The sequence below is a fragment of the Anarrhichthys ocellatus genome, unplaced genomic scaffold (genome assembly GCF_004355925.1).
Source record: "Anarrhichthys ocellatus isolate YVR2014 unplaced genomic scaffold, GSC_Weel_1.0 scaffold25, whole genome shotgun sequence".
NCBI lineage: Eukaryota > Metazoa > Chordata > Actinopteri > Perciformes > Anarhichadidae > Anarrhichthys > Anarrhichthys ocellatus.
The window spans coordinates 2,130,928-2,148,107 of record NW_022280055.1 but is presented as its reverse complement, the minus strand read 5'-3'; the positions used below and the strand labels follow the sequence as shown (position 1 = coordinate 2,148,107).

General features: G+C 41.8%; 1 protein-coding gene across 6 annotated transcripts in view; it reads left to right on the top strand.

Annotated features, from left to right (window-relative positions):
- The window catches only part of ryr3 (ryanodine receptor 3), a 106,023-nt gene extending 88,865 nt beyond the window's left edge, over positions 1-17,158 (top strand). For 2 of the 6 annotated variants that reach the window (XM_031861590.1, XM_031861593.1), the window contains 31 exons: positions 121-233; positions 462-561; positions 2,439-2,551; positions 2,818-2,869; positions 2,959-3,015; positions 3,236-3,335; positions 3,683-3,762; positions 3,926-4,002; positions 4,095-4,168; positions 5,106-5,120; positions 5,959-6,039; positions 6,192-6,280; positions 6,364-6,492; positions 6,589-6,693; positions 7,009-7,090; positions 7,206-8,485; positions 8,612-8,664; positions 8,736-8,910; positions 9,043-9,129; positions 10,078-10,278; positions 10,384-10,514; positions 10,919-10,961; positions 11,671-11,798; positions 12,140-12,200; positions 12,581-12,727; positions 13,589-13,723; positions 14,262-14,418; positions 14,537-14,601; positions 15,006-15,106; positions 15,185-15,236; positions 16,121-17,158. In XM_031861590.1, the coding sequence (XP_031717450.1) occupies positions 121-233; positions 462-561; positions 2,439-2,551; positions 2,818-2,869; positions 2,959-3,015; positions 3,236-3,335; positions 3,683-3,762; positions 3,926-4,002; positions 4,095-4,168; positions 5,106-5,120; positions 5,959-6,039; positions 6,192-6,280; positions 6,364-6,492; positions 6,589-6,693; positions 7,009-7,090; positions 7,206-8,485; positions 8,612-8,664; positions 8,736-8,910; positions 9,043-9,129; positions 10,078-10,278; positions 10,384-10,514; positions 10,919-10,961; positions 11,671-11,798; positions 12,140-12,200; positions 12,581-12,727; positions 13,589-13,723; positions 14,262-14,418; positions 14,537-14,601; positions 15,006-15,106; positions 15,185-15,236; positions 16,121-16,216 (4,179 nt within the window). In that variant the 3' untranslated portion in view covers positions 16,217-17,158. Of the gene's footprint in view, positions 1-120; positions 234-461; positions 562-1,339; positions 1,437-2,438; positions 2,552-2,817; positions 2,870-2,958; positions 3,016-3,235; positions 3,336-3,682; positions 3,763-3,925; positions 4,003-4,094; positions 4,169-5,105; positions 5,121-5,958; positions 6,040-6,191; positions 6,281-6,363; positions 6,493-6,588; positions 6,694-7,008; positions 7,091-7,205; positions 8,486-8,611; positions 8,665-8,735; positions 8,911-9,042; positions 9,130-10,077; positions 10,279-10,383; positions 10,515-10,918; positions 10,962-11,670; positions 11,799-12,139; positions 12,201-12,580; positions 12,728-13,588; positions 13,724-14,261; positions 14,419-14,536; positions 14,602-15,005; positions 15,107-15,184; positions 15,237-16,120 lie in introns of all 6 variants that reach the window. The other 4 variants (XM_031861595.1, XM_031861592.1, XM_031861594.1 and 1 more) reach the window with 3 other exon arrangements.
- Positions 17,159-17,180: the final 22 nt, after the last annotated feature.

The following is a 17,180-nucleotide window of genomic DNA, read 5'->3' as shown; positions in this document are numbered from 1 at the left end:
ATTAATTGATGATGAAGATATTAATTTGTTGCAGCAACACAGTACCAAGCATATAGCATCTTTGTCTACACAACTGGTCCCGACTTTGCGTTTCACCGTCGTCATTTCTTCACCCCTCAGGTGGAGCAGCCTCTGAGAAATAAGAAGTGTTTCCGGCAGAAGCTCCTGTCCAAACAGCGTAAGCGTGCTGTGGTGGCGTGTTTCCGCATGGCTCCACTCTACAATCTACCCAGGTGATTTACAATGTCAATAATTCAATATTGACATGAAAACCCAAATTAAGACATTGCTTTATCTCAATCTAACTGTACATAACAGGCAATCACCGAGTAGTCGTCGGGGGGGGGGGGCAGGCATTTTACTTCTGGATTGTGTGCCCATGTGAACCCCTCATCACCTCCCTAATGGCCTTCTCTCCTCTGTGTTGTTTTCTTGCATAACACAACCTCATCCTCCCTCAGATACAAAAATAATAATTACTTCCTGAATGGCTATCGGGAGGTTTGGCTGGAAAGGGCATTCAAAGCCTCCAGCTTTGACCGCCTGTTCTCCCTGCTGACGGTAAAGTGAAACTACAGGGCGAATGCTTCATCAGTTCAATCCCCCGCCCCTTCATCCACCAGGCTGTGGACCGACCTTCTGCCTACCTGCCAAACCAATTGTTTCTGCACTGTTGATTCTGATTGGTCAGCTAGCATGAGCCCAAGAATTGACCGAAACAAAGTTATTCGGAAAGCGGAAACACACTGCAAGCTGCAGGCCTTTGTTTCATTTCAGGTGTACAAGGAAGGATTGAAGAAAGACGGAAAGAAAGAAATCTATTCAAAACAATTTTGACTTTTATTAGTTGGCTACCTGGTTTACAAAAGTATGTTTGATTACAGTAATATACAGTATAAACGCTGTTTCATGTTATTTTGCTTCCTGCTCTTAAAGATCTGTTTTTCAAAAGTTGTGTAGTGTTACGACACACATGTGCATCTTTTTAAAATATTTTTTCTGATAATTACAAGAAACAAAGTTGTTGATGCACCTATTTGTTGGAAAACTGCCTATCTCCCCTAAAGTGTGCATGCTCCTCTAATGAATGTTACAACCTGATGGAAGGAACTGTAGTTATGTCAGAGATCAAACGTGACCAGTCAGAAGAGCCAGTGGGTCCCACATTGACCAATCACCCCCCTGCCTGAAATGCAATTCCTGTAACCCCTTCCTCCCCCTTCATCTCTCCTTCCTGTCTCCTCCAAAAAACTCACCAGAACCCACCCTAATGCCACTGTACCTCCCTCCCCACTACCCTCCATTCCTCCCAACCTCCCCTCACCTCCTCCCTCCCCAGGCATCGCGCTATCAACTTCTTCATCCCGGCCTATCAGAGACTTTGGATAGAGGCAGAGGAATACTCCTTTGAGGAGAAGCTAGTTCAGGATCTGGCAGTAAGTACTGGGCTCGCCTTGCCCTTGCCCCATGTGCCCTGCGTTGGCACCCCTCTGCCAGTCCTGTCTGCCGAATGCTTCTTTAGCACCGCGCCCGTCGAGCCTTGGGAGCGCGCCCGGGTGGGGACCTCGCCCAAAGCACCCAGGGGCGGCCCTCGCTCTAGGCGTGCAAAACCCTTCAAACAGAGATCCGTCAGGGGTCAGAGGCTGCATGACCAACTCAGGAGACACAGGGTCAGCTCCGGTGCTCGCGTCTCTAGGAAATCAGGCTTTGCCTTTCTGACAGCAGTGGTAAGGAGGGCCTTCGAATAGGAGTCATTAGCTGTTTGGCTGTCAGATCTGGATCCAACCCATCAGTTGTCTTTTTCGCTGTACTCTGTAAGTCTGTAGTGTGTAAAGGTGACGTTACAGTACGTTCTGTGGCCGTGACGTCGGTGGCATGCTTGCGTAGTCATGTGAAGATCATACTTCATTAGCTCTTTGTACGCAGATGTGCAGCAAATTCATAAAGACACTAAAACTGTGCCATTGAATGAGAATAAAGTACAGCCTTAGATACAGTTTTCTTCTACAAGTCTGTCAAGATTAGTTTGGACTCGTGGACATTTGTGTAGTCCCTCTTAGTAATTAATGCTCCTATACTGTCATATAGCGTCATTCTTCATGTTCAAAGTCATATCACCAATTAGCTTACTGCTTGCATCTGTTTGCTGTAACATGCATGTATTTGAACACTGATTTCAACGCTGTTCATCATTCACTCTTAACGTCCTTTGCCGTCCTTTCCACGGATCACCAGGACATGATAAAAAAAAAAAAATCATCTGCATGCTAGTGCTTGTTGAATGTTACCGACTCTTTACAGGGTTTTTGACAAATGTGTGAATGGGCACAATTGTCAGTAAGTTTGTGAAGATAAAAAAAAGATATATATTTTATTAGAGGGATGATTAGCGATCAGATGAGACAATGCTAACTGTTCTCACCTGTGGACTCCTGCAGAAAACCCCAATGAAGATTGTGGAGGAGGAGGAAGAGGAGGTGGCTGAGATCCAGCCGGACCCTCTCCACCAACTCATCCTCCACTTCAGCCACAACGCTCTGACAGAGAGAAGGTGAGAGAGTCAAGTCACTGAACACGAGTCTATGTAACAGTGAGCATGCATTTGAAATTCTGTCATATTTATTTTAAATGTGCTACTTTTAGCTTTTGAATTTCAATAAATAATTTCCTCTTTAAGAAGTCACTCAAGAGGGACATACTGTACATCTGCTTTAATCACTGAGGTTGAAGCTCCTGTTGCATGTTGTATAAAATATAACGATAAAAATCATGTTTTGATATTTGTTGTTGATACATTGGGACATCGCTTCTTTTCAGTTACTTGGATGAAGATCCTTTGTATATTGCGTATGCAGACATGATGGCAAAGGTTAGTGGCCTTTAAGTTATTCTTTACGTTTAAATAATTGTGGAAAGACTTGATTTAACGACATGAATGTTGTACCTTTGTGTCTTCAGAGCTGTGCAGAGGATGAGGAGGAAGAAGAGGAGGAAGGGAAAGAAAAGACTTTTGAGGTATGTTCTCATTCAGGCTGATACCCTCATAACAAAGTCTGTGTTACATTCTTAAAAACATCTTAGTTTACCAAAACTCTGTCACCTGGAAATACTCAGAACAGGTACATTGAAGTTTATACTGATGATGGTGTGCGTGCGTGCGTGTGCGTGCGTGCGTGCGCGTGCGTGCGTGTGCGCGTGCGTGCGTGTGCGTGCGTGCGTATGCGTTGCTCCGCAGGAAAAAGAGATGGAAAAGCAGAAGATCCTGTATCAGCAGGCGAGGCTGCACGCCCGCGGGGCCGCAGAGATGGTGCTACAGATGAGCAGCGCCAGTAAAGGTAACGAAGAGCTGATCTGTAACCTTTCTGCTGGTTTACAAGCTCTTTTCTTTCTGGGGAGCTTTAGCTCCGTTCAGTTTAAATGCATTTAAAAGGTCTTTCATTGATGACAAGACTAAAATTCTGAAGTAAACTATTAATATGTATGAGACCATTTTACTGCGAAAAAGTCACAACACAAAAAAGCTAACCTGCCATCTAAAACATAATAAAATATGTTTTTGGTACCCTGAAATGTATCCTTGCCATCTGATCTGCTGCTGGGATTTATCCTTCATCATCAGTCAAACCTGCTTCTGTCCTCCATGTTTGTTGACTTGCAGCTTTTCTCCTACTCTTTCTATCAGGACGTCTGGGCCCCATGGTCACCTGCACCCTCAAACTAGGAATCTCCATCTTAAATGGAGGCAATGTGCACGTTCAGCAGGTCAGATTAAGCAGCTGAAATATCCAACTATATTCATCTTTTTGTCCTATTTACTGTATCATTCTCATTCTTCTGTCCAACCATCAACATATTCAGAAACCACACTGGAGTAGCACTTGTTTTCGACAGTAGGATGTTTAATGCATTTCCTCTCTTGTCACAGAAAATGCTTGATTACCTGAAAGAGAAAAGAGATGTAGGCTTCTTCAAGAGTCTCTCAGGACTGATGCAGTCTTGCAGGTACTATACTGTTATGTTATCTATGCCGGAAAAAAGTATTTCTGTGCTTACATCAAGTGCTTCTATTTTACTTCTGGGTTTTCTTTGCCCAGTGTTTTGGACTTGAATGCATTTGAGAGGCAGAACAAAGCAGAAGGACTTGGCATGGCGACAGAGGAAGGTTCAAGTAAGTTAAGAGTTGTCTTTCTAGATGGGCAATTTGGCAATTACCTGTTTTCCCCGCTTCAGTCTTCTGAGAATCACATTTGTGACATGAAGTTAGGTATCCCTATGTTTTTACTCTTGATCACAAGACAAGAAAACACCTTATCTTTTTCACTTCACTAAACTAATGCTGAACCATGACAACTGCATAACATAGGTGTCCATGAATGTCCATTATGAAATGCTGTTCCTAATTAGTATCTGTATGGCCCTTGTAGATTAAACAATCGAAATGGCATTGCTATCAATGTGAATTTTGATTTATACAAATAGTTTGATGCTTGCGCTACAGTCTTGAAGCCGTTAAAGTCGACAGTGTGTTGTCTTCTACGTCTACTTTTGCACTAAAACAAGCAGGCGTGAGTTTTAGATATATTATGGGACTGTGTAATATTTTATTTAATATTAAATCATGTATGTATGCTGTCATGTATTTCACAGCAGTGGCTTGTGAGTGGCTGTCTAACAGGACATGGTCCAGCATTAAAAACAAATCTCTCTCCAACTTTTAACAAACACTCTTCACTTTGACGCTTTTCCCATCAAACTATGTTCGTCTTTTCATCATTCTGTCCTCTGCCCAACATTTCCACCGAGTTCTGTGTTCAACAATTCAGTGTTACTACTCGTGTCACTGGTGTGAATTTTTCGCCGTGACTAAATTCTTATTTAGTTCTCATCTCGTTGGATACAACATAGACACGACTCAGGCCTATGATCTCCCCCCCCCGTCTAAAACTATTCTTTTTAACTGCATGACTTTGTTTTGTACTCGTAGACGATATATTCATAATTCTTTGTATTGTAATTCAATGTCCTCTCTTTTTGCTTATGTCTTCGTGTATTGTTTGTCTCCTTCCTGTCATTTAAAAAAACCAAAAAAAAAACATCGATGGCAGCCAACTCTCAGCGGGGTAAATAGCAAATTTAGATCGTCTTGACATGGCTCTGCTTCCACCCTGAATGTCTCCTCCATATCTGTGGTTCATGCTTTATTTGGTAGCCAGTCTCTCCCTCCCCCACATGTCTGTCGGGACACACTGCATGGAGAGTGTACACAGAAAGGGGATCTTCAAGAATCCATTGCTTGTCCTGTTGTGTGTTATTTGTTCCCATTCCCTTTAATGTTAACATTAATATACTGATGCTCAAAGCTGTTCTGAGGCTGTCAGTGCCACATCTCACGGGTTTGACTGAAGGTTTGTGGACTCTTCCACAGCCTAGAAGCAAAACTTTGTCTTGCTTTGGATTTTGGGCGTATTTCACCAAGCTGGTTTCCATACAGATGTCTAACTTTCACATGGTCTTATCTGCTCACAGAAAGGTATTAGTGCTCATTTTGTTTAGCTGACTGGATTATCAGGTTAAATGATGTAACCACGTCTGTCCACTGCTCTTGTTCTTGAAATGACACCCTTCATCGGGCTCAAACCCCGCCCAACATGTGAAAGTTGTCAGGCGTCCTCCAGCTTATGGAAATGTCCAAGTGTTTCATTGTTGTTTATAGACAACAATGAGCATTTTTAGCATTTTTACAAAAAGCACTTTGGATTCAGTTTTAAACCTGCAATCTAAAGGCCCTGGACTTCAATTATGTATTACACATAAGATCTGTCCTGCTTGCCTCATATTAATTGCTTCTGAAGGGATTTTACATATTATAAGACATTGTTATGTTGAATATATAAATACTTATGTTACTCTTTGTAGGGTCATAGTTACAAGTCACTAAGATCTCTTCTCTCTTCTAAGGTTCCAAGGTGCTACAGAATGATGAATTTACTAAAGATCTGTTCCGGTTTTTGCAACTTCTGTGCGAGGGGCACAATGGAGGTGAGCTCGCACTTATGGTTATTTTAAAGTCCTGCATCTTCATCATGGAGCATTGTTTTGTTTGTATAACTTGTTTCTGCACTGCGCCACGATGGCACAGTGATCCATAAGAAGAGGAAGGACATGGATGAGAAAATGTTTCTTTCTGTCAGATTTCCAGAACTTCCTGAGAACTCAAACTGGAAACACAACCACAGTCAACATCATTATCAGCACTGTGGACTATCTGCTACGTCTTCAGGTTTGTAGAAAGCAGCAGATGTTCACTCGCTATTACTTGCGCCCTTATTTTCATTTGTCTACCAATGTGATCCTGCTCTCTAGGAATCTATTAGTGACTTCTACTGGTACTACTCCGGCAAAGACGTCATCGATGATCCTGGAAGATTCAACTTCTCCAAAGCTTTATCCGTTGCCAAGCAGATATTCAACTCACTGACTGAGTATATTCAGGTAGGAAGCCGATCCCTCGGTCAACGCTATCCACAATGTGAAGATTGAAATTACCTTTACAAATATTTCATCTTTCCCCTCATCTCTTTCCTACAGGGCCCTTGTATCGGGAACCAGCAGAGTTTAGCTCACAGCAGACTTTGGGATGCAGTTGTTGGCTTCTTGCATGTATTTGCCAACATGCAAATGAAGCTGTCTCAGGTACAATACGCTTTGTAATTCTTCTACTTGAAAAGCATCTCCTTATACAAAACAAAACATAGTTCAGCATGAGAGGATACAACTAAAACAAGCAAATCTTTTGTTCAATAGAAGTACTCTCTTCCTTCTTACTCCTTTTATCATCTTGTGACCCCAAACATTTATCTCACTTCTCAATATATCTCTATAGTTAGTCATTTATATCTCTATTACTGAGGTGAACATTTGGAGTCTAAACAACTTTGTTTTGTTCTTCCTTTGGGGGAAACTCCTCCAGAGTAAAGCTTTAACAGACAGACTCTCATCTCTTTGTAGGACGCCAGTCAGATTGAGCTGTTGAAGCAGCTGATGGATTTACAGAAGGACATGATAGTCATGTTGCTGTCTCTGCTAGAGGGTAAGAGCCTGAAGCGGTCGTTCGCTGTCAAAGAAATGAGCAAGAACACAAACATGTCGATACAGTTCAATCCCGCGTCTGTCGTACATAACACATCGTGTTTTTGTGCAATTAGGTAATGTGGTGAACGGAACAATTGGAAAGCAGATGGTGGACACCCTGGTGGAGTCTTCTAGCAACGTGGAGATGATCCTCAAGTTCTTTGATATGTTCCTCAAACTGAAGGACCTGACGTCCTCTGACAGCTTCAGAGAGTACGACCCTGAGTGCAAAGGCATTATTTCAAAGAAGGAGTTCCAGAAGTCGATGGAGAGCCAGATGCAGTACAGCCAGTCCGAGATTGAATTCTTGCTCAAGTGTACAGAGGCCGATGAGAATGACATGTTCAACTACAAGGACTTTGTGGAGCGGTTCCACGAGCCGGCCAAAGATATCGGCTTCAACGTGGCAGTGCTGCTGACCAACCTGTCTGAACACATGCCGCACGACTCCAGACTCGCCACCTTCTTAGACCTTGCAGAGAGTGTGCTGAGCTACTTTGAGCCTTATCTGGGTCGTATTGAAATCATGGGCAGTGCAAAGCGGATAGAGAGGTTGTACTTTGAGATCAGCGAGTCGAGCCGTGAGCAATGGGAGAAGCCACAGGTCAAAGAGTCCAAGCGTCAGTTCATCTTCGACGTGGTCAATGAGGGCACGGAGAGCGAGAAGATGGAGATGTTTGTGAATTTCTGTGAGGACACCATTTTTGAGATGCAGCTGGCCTCGCAGATCTCTGAGCCAGATGTGGTTGAACAGCCTGAGGAGGAGGAAGAGGAAGAGGCACACAGTATCCTAGACGAGCTGGACGGAGAGGAAGAGGGCGCCCTGGAGTCTGCCTCAGCCTTCACTATGGCATGCCGCTCGGTCAAGAAGAAGATTGGCCACGTCCGCCAAATCTTTTCTGTTAAAAACGTACGCAAGCAGTTCAAGAAAATCAAGAAGCTGAGCATCAAGGAGACTATCACCGGCTTCTTCTCCTTCTTCTGGATGCTCTTCATCGGCTTCTTCAAGGGAATCCACGGCCTCATCTTTGGGTTCTTCCACGTCATCTGGTCCTCCATGTTTAGCGGCGGCCTGGTTGAGGGAGCCAAGAACATAAAGGTGACGGACATCCTCGGAAACATGCCTGACCCGACCCAGTTCGGTATCCACGGGGATGTGATTGAAGGAGAGAAAGTGGAGGCCATAGAGTCATCGGGAAGATTAAATACAGCCATGGCACCAGCAGGCGACTTAGAGGTGGATGCGATGTTGGATATGCTTTCGAATCCCAAGAAGGAAGGAGGAAAACATGTGGAGCCGGGCCTGGGTGATGTTTCTGAGTTGAGTGCAGAGACCTCCACTGCTGATCACAAGGTTTGTAGTCACAATTCAATAACTTCCTCCGTGTGATAAATGATTTTAAACCGCGTAGACGTCTGCTTTTCGTCATCACTTCCCTTCAGTCTTTCAGCTAATGAAAACATAATTGTCCCGATTCAGAAAGCTGCTGCCAAGCCTGTCGAAATGCCCAAGAGCGAACCGGAGAAAGCAGAGTGAGTAAAATGAAGTGTGAGGGAAAATGAATTATCATCACATAAAATCAAACCAACTGTTTTGAATACAGCACGGAGAACCAGGAAAAGGAGGATAAGCCAAAGAAGGAGGAGGAGGAGGAGGAGGCCAAGGAGCCAGTGGCGGAGGAGAAGCCCAAGACCAGATCGAGTCACCCTAAAGAGGCTGCGCCGGCCTTCATGTTGAGTATCTTTGCTGTTCTGGAGGTCTATGTGTCCAAGATGCTGGTGAGCTCTACTTATACTTTCCTTTAAATAGTTTCAAAATGTCTTGTTCCTCAGAACTCATTCCTGTTTTGTTTTTTTCTAAAATGTGCATCGGCCAATTACAAAGCAGTTAATCAAACTTTTTCCCTCCAGAACTTCCTGGCCCGTAACTTCTACACCCTGCGTTTCCTGGCTCTGTTCGTGTGTTTTGCCATCAACTTCATTCTTCTCTTCTACAAGGTAACTCAAGTCGTTTCCATCAAAATGTAGTGCAAATGTCAACTGAAGTTGGAGAAGAAAATGCAAAGTAATTTGTATTTCCCTCTACTACTGTTTAGTAGTGGGAGTTGGATGCATAGAGATAAACAGTTGGTGCTGTTAAACCTTTTCAGAAGAAGAGGGTGCAACAGGATGACCTAATTAAAAGAGCACCGGCCAAATGCGAAAACAATGGAAAACCATGTAGAAAATGCAGAAATCTGGCATTTATGTTCAGTCCACACAGATCTAATGTTTTCATTTGCTGCCATTTTTTATTCTTTTTAGAGGAACGTAAGCTTGAATGTCATTCTCTAAGTCTCTTTCCATTGCATTGCACTCTCTCTGTTACTGTTGTAAAAACGTGTTGTGTTTCTACACAACCTATTTTATTCAACAAAAGAAGCCAAACTTCTCAAATGTCCAATGTTGTCTTAACACAATCAAATGTACAAGAACTAAATAATATACAATTGGAAATTCTATCAGAGAAAGTCACAAGACAAGACAACTCTTTCATAATCCTCATTCCATACAAACATGCATAAATTAAGCTGGAGCTGATATTGTGCTTAAGCAGTCTAGCTCCCTGAAATGGGTATTTTCTCTTCATTGCTGTGCTCTGGGGATACAAAACATATCCCTCGACCTATCCAGCTGTTTCATTGAAATTATCATGTGAACCTTGATTTCAACGTGATGATCACTAACAATCTGTTCAATAACCTGAAGGACAGGAAGAGTAAAACCAAAACTAAAACAACAAATATGTAGTGGGAAGAAAAGTCAACGAGATCTTACAGAAACACATGAAATGACCACGACCTGTTAACAGGTAATGTGTTGATATTACACATCAGCACCACGAAAACAGATACAAGGACACTGGATCATTCATTGTATATGTGGTGCATACTCTTTGCTTTTTAGGTCACTGGTGAAGCTGACGAAGAAGTAGATGAGGGAAAAACGTGGGACGGCGAGGAGGATGATGGTGTGAACACATTTTTCGACATGGATGAGTTTGTGCTGCAGGAGAGCTCCGGCTACATGTTACCAACCCTGCGCTTCCTGGCTATATTCCACACTGTCATCTCATTTGTGTGTCTGTTCGGTTACTACTGTCTGAAGGTAGGTATTTTTACGATGCTATTACTACGATACTATTTTATTTGCAGATCATTCCTGTGTGTAAGCTACAGTTTTAGTTCCCCATCTTAATGTGTTTGCCACAAGGTTCCTTTGGTGGTGTTCAAGAGGGAGAAAGAGATCGCCAGGAAGCTTGAATTCGATGGCCTCTACATCACCGAACAGCCGGGTGACGATGACATCAAGGGCCAGTGGGATCGACTCGTCATCAACACACCGTGAGCCTCGTTTGCGTCGGGCATTAACAGTAGTCTCCAATCTGGATCCTCTTAGTGATGAGGGCAATGGCAAAGCCAAAGCGCTCGTGTGGGGAAACAGTTTGAAACTCGACGCAGACAATGCTCGCTGCAGTATTTGTAATGCAAAATGCAAAGATGACCAGTTCCAGATTGGAGGGTAGTCGGAATTATTAGACGATTATTCGCTAAGTTAACTGACCAACTATTCATTGTTGTTGATGCATTTCTTATCAGTCATTCAACAACAATCAATAATGAAGATAATCCCTAGCTCACACATTTTGGATGCAGTTCAGTACACAGCAGACTTTGGGAGGGAATGAAATAGTTTTATTGAACTATTGTATTACACAGCTGAGTCTAACTTCTACTCTCTGTTACAGGTCTTTCCCCAGCAACTACTGGGACAAGTTTATCAAGCGCAAGGTGAGAATATTAAAGAAGAATTTCAGGCCAAAGTTCCAACACGTAGATACTGACAACTGATCAAAACTAGAATATATCACCAGGTATGGTGGGCATCTCTTACAGTACAATGTGACCTAATGGCAACTTGCCATCATATATCACATCCTTATTACATTTAAATTGGTCTTATTGTCATTATTTGACTTGTTCAAGTGAAAGCTTGAAGCACTTACTTTGGAAAAACTGCTTTCAGTGTTTGTGCTGCACACATTAAATAAACACAGTTTTACCTATAGGTCAACCTAAAACCAAACTACTCCGCCTTTGAATGTAACCGTTTTTAACTGTGTCTGTTGTTGTGTGGTTGTTTGTTTTCAACGCATTTTGTTCTGTTTTAATTGTACTCTCGACATCATGAAAATGAGCGCATGTCCTCAGGGATTCCTCGAGATTTCAAAATATGAATAAATGGATAAGTAGTAATGTTGTATCCGTCAATCTGGATTCCTCGGGAGTCACTTAGTCTTCTAATCCATATTAGAAGATTGTTGTTGTAATGCAATTTTCAGTAGTTGTTAACATGTTATGTGAGGATAATATTGATATGACTTATACAGACTCTGGAGCATCACTGCGTTGCTGCATCGTCTCTAAAACAGACTGTACTCCTTTCTCACAGTTTGATGTTAAGTGACCGAGCTGATCTCTTATGACTCTGAATGTGTAGGTGATCAACAAATACGGTGACCTCTATGGAGCGGAACGCATCGCTGAGCTCTTAGGCCTGGATAAGAGTGCTCTGGACTTTGACCCCACAGTGGAGACGGTAGAGAAGGAAGCTTCCCTGCTCTCCTGGTGAGAACTCAACCCTTTCACAGCCAATGACAATAAACAGCAGTTTCTTTGTCTTAAGGAGTTCAAATTGTACTCAAAGGGCTTTTAGATTGGGCCTCGACTCAAGCATGAAAGTTTGTGTGGTGCTGTTGGGTGGATTCAGGTCTAAAGTGTAACCATAAACAAAACATTATCTCCACATTTTTAATGATAATTAGCAGGACATGGATAGAACGATTAATATTTCCCTTAATCAAAATGAAACAGACTCATAGAAAACCTTTATAATCCTTATAAGCTTGCGTGTGAGCTATACAGCAACGCCACTAATGTGATTCAACATTTTGTTTTCTCGTTGGCAGGCTGTCCTCCATTGATACAAAGTACTACATCTGGAAAATGGGTGTGGTTCTGACTGACAATGTAAGTTTATTTAATGTGTGAACTAAAAGCAACTTGTGTTCCCAGCACTGTGGGGGAAGTACAAAGAAATGTTTGACTTGTGATGTCAGGGTTCTGGCTATTAAAGCTATCTGTGTAACGCATTTAATAATATAAATTAGATTAGATAGCATTAGATATGTATTTCTTTTTTTATTCAACATACTTTTTTTTTCCATATTGGGAAAAAAACTGTTTATTGAAGAATGTAACATCTACATATGTTGCAATAGTATGCCGAACTCTACAATAACATTTTGTACATGCTTGAAGACAAATACGCAGAGCAATGCAAAGATTTTTTTAAATATTCATAAGCCCCATCATGTGTCACTAATGCATGGCCTTTTTCTTTCCTGCAGTACTTCCTGTATCTGATCTGGTACGCCATCATGTCCATCTTCGGACACTTCAACAACTTCTTCTTCGCTGCCCATCTGCTGGACATCGCCATGAGCGTCAAGACCCTTCGCACCATCCTGTCTTCCGTTACCCACAATGGCAAGCAGGTACGTGTATCAACCAGCAGAGGGAGCCAGAGCACAGAGAAGAACAGCAACATTAATCACCGCACACTCGTGTGCCAGAGCAGCATTTTCTTATCTTCCCCTTTTTCCAGGTTTTCTACTCGGATCTATAAAAACCTTAAAATGAAGGAAAATCTTTATAGCGTTTTGAATTGATAAGAGTAAAGGGATGTGGTTTGTGGTTTGCAGTAATCTAGTAAAGCGCAGTATAAACAGGTTATACCTCGTATTTGAACCAGTTTTTAGACAAATGAAAGATGAGATAGAATTTGATTTACTTCTCACTGTGATTGAAAGTGTTGAATGGCTAAATAGCTTGCTAAAAGTAATGCTTAAACAACTCAAATAATTAGGTAAATTACAATGGATAAAGTGTTGAAATACTGAGCTAAAAGTACTACTGTACTACTGTTGGGTAATAGGCTAAAAGTAGTGAATACATGGTTGAAATAGCTCAAAGTAATGGAATAAGGGTTTATATTATCTTTATCTTCTTTCTCAAAGTAAATGCATCCGGCATTATCCACATATAAATGCAGTTTTGTTCAGAGACAAGTTCTGTAGTAATGTGAATTTGATTTACTGAATTTCTGAAGGTCTCTGAATACTTACGAAAGCCGGCCAAAAATCCTCAATTCAGCTGCCGAGGCCTAAGAGTGTTGCAGTTCTTTTATGCTCCACTTACGCCATTAAAGAAAGCTGCCCTGACCGTGACATGTTCATTCAGTTCTCTGACATAAGCCCCCTCAACTCTCAGCTCAAATTATTACTGGGAATACTTAAAGGTTTGAATGTTACAATGACTGACTGTACTTCAATGTGTTTTTTTTGTTCTCCTGCTAGCTTATGCTGACTGTGGGTTTGCTGGCCGTGGTCGTCTATCTGTACACCGTGGTGGCCTTCAACTTCTTCAGGAAGTTCTACAATAAGAGCGAGGATGAAGACGAGCCCGACATGAAGTGTGATGATATGATGACGGTATATATTCATTTAGGAAAACATTTTGAAAATAGAAAATGACTTTCCATGTCTGCAGCCTTCAGCGAGGGCAAATGATTGGAGATAATATTTATTTTGTATGTTTGAATCGAACATTTTTTGCCTGCTGGCCTTCGTATTGATATGAAAGCAGGAGGTGACTACTAGACTGAGAAGAATGTATTTTTCTTTGGTGAACTTCGCATTACATTACAAATGATTTAATACATAACTGGTGAATGAAATGGATGTTCTCCCTCTAAAGGAACAGTATATTCATTTTCTTAACCTTTTATTAGACATATCTTTTGCTTCTTCAAGCTTTATGCTTCTTCTTATCTTCTAGCAATAGATGTTACATTTCCAGTCGCAGACTGAATCCTCAGTAACATCGTGCAATGAATTTAGTTTTTGTCTGAAGTGAAGGACGAAAATGAAAGCCACCACAGAAGAAGATACAACTGCCTTTAATACTCTACTCATGATTTCATCTTAAAAAGTGAAGCTCAAAGTTGCTTTCCTTTTCTTCTATTGGCAGTGCTATTTGTTCCACATGTATGTGGGTGTGAGAGCTGGTGGTGGTATTGGAGACGAGTTGGAGGACCCAGCTGGAGACGCCTATGAGCTCTACCGCATCCTGTTTGACATCACCTTCTTCTTCTTTGTCATTGTCATTCTGCTGGCCATCATTCAGGGTACACAATCGTTATCATTGTCCTGTCGTGTATCTGTGTTCTGCTTCATGAAGCATAAATGCACCTAAAAATGTGTTATAATTCATGCTCAACAGCCAACTGTTGCACCCTCCTTCAGGTTTGATCATTGATGCCTTTGGTGAGCTTAGAGACCAGCAGGAGCAGGTGAAGGAGGACATGGAGGTGAGACAGCAACTGTGTGTGTGTGTTAGGCGGAAACAATTAATTTAGTCATGTGCAGATACATAGATGTGGAGGAAAATACTGATACGAAGAGTGCTTTCACACTTAAACAGTTTGGTTTGTTTCAAACAAACCCAGTCTGGTGCATTTGCCTCGTTCATTTTGGGCTGATGTGAAAACGTCAACCGAAATGATGCAGATATTTTGGTGGTTCCTCATTTAAAAGTGAGCAGTAAAGTAAAAAAAAAAAAAAAAAGCTACAACAGTAACTATCTTCTCCTGTAAGATAACAGAAAACAAACATCTTATTTGTCCTGTAAGAAAGATACAGAAGAGAATGTACGAGCTGACCTACTTGAGGCCCTGTGTCAAAATGTAAACCTCCCCTCTTATTCCTCTTTCAGACCAAATGCTTCATCTGCGGCATCGGGAACGACTACTTTGACCGGACGCCTCACGGGTTTGAAACCCACACCTTACAAGAGCACAACCTAGCCAACTACCTGTGAGTGCAGCAGCAGATCAAAGTCAACACGTATTCCTGATCTACAATATGATTGAACTTGTTCCTCCCGTGTTGCAGGTTCTTCCTGATGTACCTGATTAACAAGGACGAGACTGAACACACGGGTCAGGTACGTGGCGAGTTTCCAAACCTTTGTTTGTGCTTCTGTGAGATATCACGTCCGATCAATCTTTGGACCAGAGGAAGGTTACAGTAACTTCAGTAGGCTTTTCCTTGTGCAACATTTCAACCCACTTGTGATGTTGCATAAGTGCAGCTCAGCAGGAGGAAGAAGCAATGCGTGGGTTCACTTTGCCTCTGACTTTTTTCATATTAACTTGTTATTGTAGTGCACCTGAGATTAAATTTGTTTTTATTTGATATGCATCTTGTTGCAGATCCTCACAGCTGCAGCAGTAACCACATTCAGCTGCCTGTAGAGAATCTTTGTTTTTTCTGCAAAACAATAAAGGCAGGCCTTATGGATCACTCAGCTTAGGTCTTAACACAAATAATACTTAATGATGTATTAACTTACTCTAGTATCTTCTTACAGTATCACACATTATTGTATGTAGCCTTTTTTTATTTTTTAATCTCCGGGCCCGTTCCATCAAATTTGCAACATTCAAGCTGTGATTTGCAGTATTAGATTTCCTGTTGCTCATTTGAACACGCGTGTCACTAATCAAAATAAACACAGTACTTGTATCCCACGCATGAGCATGCAAGAGTCCTGTAGGATTCGGGTATGAATCTGCCACTTCAGCAATAAATTGTGACACATTACTCCATCACGATTTGCATATACTTTCTTTAAGGGCTCAATATATTATGACCTTTTTTTTCCGACAAAATACTAATTACTTTATTGTTGACATGGTAGTCCTCAGTCGTAGCGGTACACCCTAACTGGTAAACTAATCTTAATACTTGAAATTGATGGCGTGCCACTGTAACTGTCTCTAAACTTCTCTGCATCATCACATCTTGTTTTTTTTCCTTCCCCTCCAGGAGTCGTTTGTGTGGAAGCTGTACCAGGAGAGATGCTGGGACTTCTTCCCCATCGGAGACTGTTTCCGGAAGCAATACGAGGACCAGTTGGGTTAGAGAGGGCCACTCTTGTGTTGTGCCTCTCTACTTACCTTCCATCTGAAAGGGACAGTGAACTTGACCACTCTCTGGACTTTGTCTGCTGCCATGGCGATACACAAAAAACAAATTCAAGAAAACGATTTTAAGACGACCGACGATGGGACATGTTGGGTTTGTGCGTCCAAGTCCTTGTTACCGAAAAAAAAGTCACTTGCCACGACGCCTCTTATATGCAAAGTCTTCTGTCGATTCTGATTCACATTGCCTTTTCACTTGCTTAACCCCAACCTGTTGCACAATTTGTTGTGTGTCGACATTTGATACACGAGAAGGGTTACAGCGTGACAACTGAATGTCTGAATATGCACAATTTCTAGGTTAACGCCAGGATGTTCGTGTCATGTTTTATCAAACCAACTGAATGGATGCGTGCTTCTAGTGTGATCAGTATTGATCCAGTAAACATTATACACGACACGAGTGAAACCTAATCTGCCTTTTAATATCCGTCAGATGAAAACTGTTCGTCCAGGACCACAGACGACATACTTTAGGAGTTATCAAGTGCCGGCGTGCCTTATGAGAAACTATGCAAAAAAAGATTTTCTTTTCCCTCCTGACACAAGCAGTGCTCTTGCTCTGGATTAGTTACAAGCAGATGTAGCTCAAGATAGTTTTGTGGCTTTTAAATTATAAAAAGAGAAAACATTCGTTGTATAAAATCTAGATGATAATTGTGTAAATGTAGCTTAGTTTGGTTGTTTCTGAGCCGTGACTTGCCCACAGTAGATGAGCCCCGAAACAGAGGAAAAACAAAGACGTAGTTCAAGGATTTATTGACGGTTCGCTGCTGTTGTATGGCTATTTGTATGTATGTAGTCGCTTTGGTAAAGTGCATTTCTTTTGATGAGGAAATTAATAAAGCAACTTAACGCAATAAAGCAACGTTTCACTTTCTCTCCGTTCATTTTTGCATTTG